Source organism: Temnothorax curvispinosus, unplaced genomic scaffold (assembly GCF_003070985.1).
Source record: "Temnothorax curvispinosus isolate PA1 unplaced genomic scaffold, ASM307098v1 QBEX01014484.1, whole genome shotgun sequence".
NCBI lineage: Eukaryota > Metazoa > Arthropoda > Insecta > Hymenoptera > Formicidae > Temnothorax > Temnothorax curvispinosus.
In genome coordinates this window covers 528-6,464 of record NW_020224264.1, presented here as the reverse complement: position 1 = coordinate 6,464, position 5,937 = coordinate 528, and the positions used below count along the sequence as shown (strand labels likewise).

General features: G+C 43.3%; 1 protein-coding gene across 1 annotated transcript in view; it reads right to left on the bottom strand.

Moving 5' to 3' along the window:
• LOC112464716 overlaps positions 1 to 5,603 on the bottom strand; it is an 8,972-nt gene extending 3,369 nt beyond the window's left edge. The window contains exons 1-5 of the mRNA XM_025031873.1: positions 5,499 to 5,603; positions 4,741 to 5,107; positions 4,323 to 4,543; positions 3,134 to 3,329; positions 303 to 638 (exon numbers count right to left, since the gene is read on the bottom strand). Coding sequence (XP_024887641.1) covers positions 303 to 638; positions 3,134 to 3,329; positions 4,323 to 4,543; positions 4,741 to 5,107; positions 5,499 to 5,603 — 1,225 coding nt within the window. The remainder of the gene's footprint in view (positions 1 to 302; positions 639 to 3,133; positions 3,330 to 4,322; positions 4,544 to 4,740; positions 5,108 to 5,498) is intronic.
• Positions 5,604 to 5,937: the final 334 nt, after the last annotated feature.

The window sequence follows — 5,937 nt, the reverse complement described above, 5'->3', positions numbered from 1 at the left end:
GAAACAATTTTTTTTAATATGTCTTAATTAAATCGTTCCCCTTCCGATACTTGATATTTTACAATATTAATCAATATATTGATATGTTTACATTTGATTGTATATCTACGGTTCTTTCGAATTCCCTCTAAAACCGATTACGCTATTTCACAAATTCGAAATTCTCGGCTTGATCTCCGATTTGCAGGAGGACCTCCTCGCGGATCGTCTTCGTCAGTTTCGCGCGCTCAGCGACGGGCGGAGTGCCGGAAGTAGCCGGGTGCCGGAAGTTTCGCGCGTCCGCTAGGCGAGCAGCAACTCACCGCGGTGATGACGCTGCTGCTGATGATGCTGCTGCTGTTGCTGGCGATGCTGGCGATGCTGATGGTGGCGGTGATGATGATAGTTCGAGGAGGACGTGGGCGACGGGCCGGCCGAGGATGTCTGTAGATGCTGATGACGCAGGTCGTCCCGGCTGGGCGTCAGGTCCAGGTAGAGTCCGGACGCGGCCGAGTCCTGGCAGCTGCAGGACTCGGTGCCGGCCGCGTTGCAGCAGTCCCCGGCCTCCTGGTCGGTCGCCAGGCTCATAGGCGTCTCCGGCGAGTCCACCGGCCGCGTGCCGACGAACGAGCTCTCCATCCAGCACAGCCTCACGCTCCCTTCGTGGTGCCGACACAAATGCGAGAGCGATTAGGCCCGGTCGTAAGTGACCCCCTTCGCGTCGGCGTCGGGAACTAACTCTAATCGACTTTTCGATCTTTCTGGCCCTATTTCTTTTCGAGAGGAATGTACTTCTAACTTATTAGAAATTTATAAAATTTTCTCAAACCGTACGTGGCTCAATATTTTGTATTTTAAAAATTCACAAATTTACATCCAATCCAATTACATCTGGGAGGATCGGAGAGCCGTAAATAAAAAAAATTGGTCCTAAAAATATTTCTGATCACAGTATCAGTGTGTTTACTTCATACATTCCGCGATTATAGATTATTATACAAACATGTTAATCTAGCTACAAGATTTAATTTTGTAAGGGGTTAAACGCTAAATAAATAACGGCCACGTTCTTAAACGCGCAAAGCACCATGGAAGAAACTACTCGTGCATACGTGTTATATAATACCCAGAGGGGATTTGTAATCTCTTTCGTTATAAGGTTCTTCTGACGATTAAGATCCGACGATGCGGGCATTATACATAACTATCTTCATTGATCCTATAATCGTCTTAAGTACTAGTAGCGCTGTATGGGTATTGCGAGACGAATAACAAAGAGAACAAAAAATAATAAACTGAGAGAATGCAACAGCGTAATCATACTATGATTATACACGACCGTATTGCATCTAATTACATTTGAATTTTATACAACGTTAAGTATGACGTTCATAAATCTTGGGAAAAAAAAAATAACGTTAGTGAAGCTAGCACCAGAGTTTTGTTAATAGATAGTTATGTGAAAAATATTTAAGTAAGCAGCAAGTTAGTTCCATTATCTGTTATCAAACGTATTAGGGTTAGTATCATAAGCGTTAAGTTCAAATGCGCGTCACAGCAGCACATCGGGAAGATATCAAGTCGATCAAAGTTTCAGTGATAAGATAGGGCTTTGCAATTTCGATTTCACGCAAAGCTTTTCAGCTTGTCCTCGTCTTTTTCAATTTAGCCCCGATATTATATCTCGCTGACAACTTGCTCGCGAATTCGCTCGCACTGAAAAGATGAAGGGAGGAGGAGAAGAGGTTGTTTGAATTTCAGGGTAATCTATTTCGGTGGCGACGGTCATGAGACACTATCGAAATAGCAGCGACTCGTCTCGACGAAACGACTCGAGTCGCAGCGTAGCGCCGGGATTGTCCGAGATGAGAAGGTCACGATCCGCCAACCGGCGCTGGCTACAATCTAGTAGTCAGCGACACTAGACTTCAAAATCAAGCGACGCATTGTCGATCGCGCTACCTTGTAGCGTCGCAAGTCGACAAGCGTAAATCCCAGTTGCTGAAGGGTGAACTTTCTATAATAAACGATTTCTGTAATAAACATTCAAATACCAAATGCTGTTTCGCGTTTCTATTATCTCTAATTTCCTGCAGATCAGAACCGTCAGGATAAGTCTAGTCAAGAAGAGTAGAGTCAAGAAGATAAACTGACGTTCCTCGTGATAATCTTGAAGGCAGAAGTGCTAAGGGCACTTCCGATATCAGATCCGTGATGGGTTTAATGAAGGATCATTTGACGCCGAGATTGAACGTTTACATCCTATTAATGGATTTATTTATAATCTGAAGCGATACCGGTCGCAAGATGCCAGAGGATGTGCATCGCAATTCGAAACGCGGAAGATATAGACTGAGTACTTGTAGCTTGACTACTTGTACCGTGTTAAAGTGCGACACGTGCATGCGCGCCACTTGCAAGAAGCACTCTCGCAAGCCGCCCATGACTTGCACTTAGTGCCTCAGTGGCGAACGAGAAGAAGAGTCTCCGTTTAGACATTTAGACAGTTTAGAATTTTGCATTTTAATACACGGCGATTATCGCGATTATCGCCGTCTTTAAATTGTATTTTTGGTCCCGTGGGTATATCTAACAAAATAGATTCGCGCGTGACGACAGTTTTCAATTAATTAAAAATTCTATAATTTGAATTCTCATTAGTGATCCATTAATTTCCATTAATTCGAAATATAATGAGATTCACATATGTAAATCTCAATAGTATAATGTTTTACTAAAATATATGATATAATAATTGGAGTTGAAATGGAGAATTCTAAGGGTGCTCGAGTTACGAGAAAAATATTTTGGGACGCGTTTCTAAGCAAATCCAACGCTCTCTCAAAAAATTCGACCCTTAAAATTCTTTAATCCGAGAAATCGAGGGAGAGGGGGATGTTAAAAATGTTAAAGACCGACCTGTTTTGACCTTATCGATGCGCAGAGCCAGTTGATGCATACAGAGACAAAGAGAGAGACAGAGACAGAGAGAAAAAGAGAGGCAGCTTGCAAAGGAAGATAAAAGAAGACATTAAGAAAATAGGAAAACTCAAAAATTACCTTCGTGACGGAGAGCAAAGGTGATGGTGGTTGTGATGTTGATAGGATGGTATATATTTTTTTTGTGTGGCTGGGGGGGTGCTTTAGTGCTCACCTCTGGGGCTGGTAGACCTCGCTCCGCCCCTGTCGTCCCAATCTTCAGGTCGAGATCGAGGCGAGAGTCGGCCGCCACCACCTCCACCGACCTCCTGGCCGCTCTGCACGTAGTGCACGATGGCCGAAGTCACCTCCTTTATCGAGTTCCGTACCTCCAGCTGCTGATTCGTTGTCTGTTGCTGCTGCTGCTGTTGCTGTTGTTGCGAAATAAGCATGAGATCCGTTCCAGACAATTAAACATTTATTATAATACCAGCCAGGACATTAGCCATCGTTAGATGGTACTTTATTTCGATTTTAAGAGATTATTTCGATAAAAGCAATCTTACAAAATCTTCTAAAAATTATTTGTCAATTCATTCATTGTTTCGAGTGTTTGGAGGATTAAAAAATCATTATCAGGATTATGAGTAGTTAATCGAAATAACTATAAATATCTTTTAATATGTAATTAATAATTATCACTTTTCGGCATTATAATATTTATATAGGTTTCTATATAAATTTTATGATAGGTTTCTTAAACGTGTTAAACTTCATCGAGGAAAAAGCTTTAGAGTATAATAAATCCTTTAAAAATGTATCAACGTGAAGTGTTCGTCAGGGAAGAAACCTCGACAGATACGAGATGACAGGAGCTTTCCTGCCAGAATTTCTAATTTTAGAAACCGGCGACGCGCTTGCGTGCTGCTCGCGGAAATTAAAAATAAATTGCACAAAGAGCAAGATGCAAATCTCGCGGAGGGGTCAGAGAGTGGAATGAGAACGAGTCCCGGGGGTGTCGCGTCGTCTAGTTTTCTTTCAGAATCCATGAATAAATACGAATATATGAGTGCGTGAACGCGTAAATAATTCAACATGTAACTCACAGATTTACACAATCGCGCGAGTATTGATTTGTGAATACGCTAGAATTCTAAGGCCTGCTGACGCAAAGAAAGTTGTGACGTTAACGGTGACGTCAATAATTTCCATGGGACATTTTGTACTTGCTGGGTGGCGCGTTTGCGGCGAAACAGACGAGGGAAAATTGCGTTAAGTGGCGGGTAAACGGATGGGCGATTTTAATTTGCCCTAAAATTAAATCCCACGGTAGAAAATTGCAAAAATCTGATGAGATAGAAATGACAAAAAAAAATTCAAGTGACAGTAGGAACGGGTTGTTTGTCTTCTCGTCGCGCACTTACCTTGTTTGCGGCCTGCAGCTGGGGAAGAATACCCTGAGCAAGACGTTCCGCCGGTGTCCGCGGGTTGGTCAGTCGCTCCTGAGAACGCCAGCCCAAGTAGGGCTGCCGGTGATTGAAGGACGACCTGGCCGAACTCGCGGGCGAACTGCCGGCGCTGTTCAGCAAGCTGGTGCTCCATCTCGAGAATACGGGAGGCGTGGGACTGGGACTCAGAAGGACACCTGTGACACAAGAGAAAAACGTCCATTGCATAATTAAGCAATTAAACACATCTGTAATTATTTGTGAATCAAGAATTGGACATTGGGGACCAGAAATTCCCTCCCTTTTCTTAATTTATCAAAAGTTTCAAGTTTATAACTTTTTCTTATAGAATTGATTATATTTCATTGCTGGTTCAAAGATGACTCTATCTCACCTGTGGTCGGCTGTCGATTGGAAGACGACGAGAGGGACGACAGGGAGGTGGTCTTGGAGCCGAGGGCGCGCCATCCTCCATGCTGCGACGCGTCGGAGTGCCTCTTCAGCCGGAAGCCGTCGCGGGCAGCGGGTGAATTCTTGTACCAGTCGGGTACATTGAGCCGCTGCAACGACCGCTGTACCCTAAGCTCATGCTCGCTCGGCACGCGCTCGCCCACTTTCTGCAGCTCATTCTCCGGCGGCTGCAATGACAAATTCGTGTTCGTATCCTTTAGTTCCCTCTGCGTCCAATTATGGGCGATTATGAGAACTTTTGCGATAAATTGAAAGAAATATTTCTCGCTCACGTAAGTTCGAGAATCAAGAAATGTGGATAATAATTAGAAAATTACCAACAGAATTTTAGAACAATAAAACGATAGAAAATTCGAATAAAATGGAATTAATAATGAAATTTACGATAATTAATTTTAATCCTTGAACTTAAATGGCTCATGGATATTTATTCATCTTCAATCTATGTGCAATCTACGTGGTGCTATATCTGTATTACAAATAAATAACTAATCTAGTTCCTACAAACGTTTCCGTCAAATTGTTCGTCGTAAGAGAGAGCGACTTGGACGAAGAGCAGGCGCGAATGTTTCGGGACACTCGGTGACGTGTGGCAGTTGTGGCACACAGAGAGCATGTGGTTGTCGTGCGAACTATCGTGCGAGACATCAATCCTGCTCTGCGAAAGTTTCAGGGACAAACCTGCGCGAAGGTCGACGCGACGAGGCCCTCGTCGCAGCTTCTCGCCGCGCTCTCGATCAAAATTCGACACGCCGCGCTATTAACGAACCCGTGAGCCGCTGTCATTGTGTCTCGCAGTCGCTTCTCGATCTATAATCGACGATGCGAGTCCGTTGAGAAGCGATTATCGGATCTGGGAACGACACTCCACTTTATTCACGGACTTCTACTCTTCAGAGCATTTTCAGACGACCGAAGTTGTAGTCGCTAAGATTAAGGTAAACGTCCCAATAGCCGGACGTCTAACGATGCTAGTTCGATTTTGTTTAATTTTCATAAGTACTCACGAGTTTTACTAGTCTAATTATGTATCCAAATGAAAGGTGGGATATAAGAGCTTACTATTAACCCATAAAAGACATGAAAAGTATTTAAATTATTATAATAATAATAAAAATTG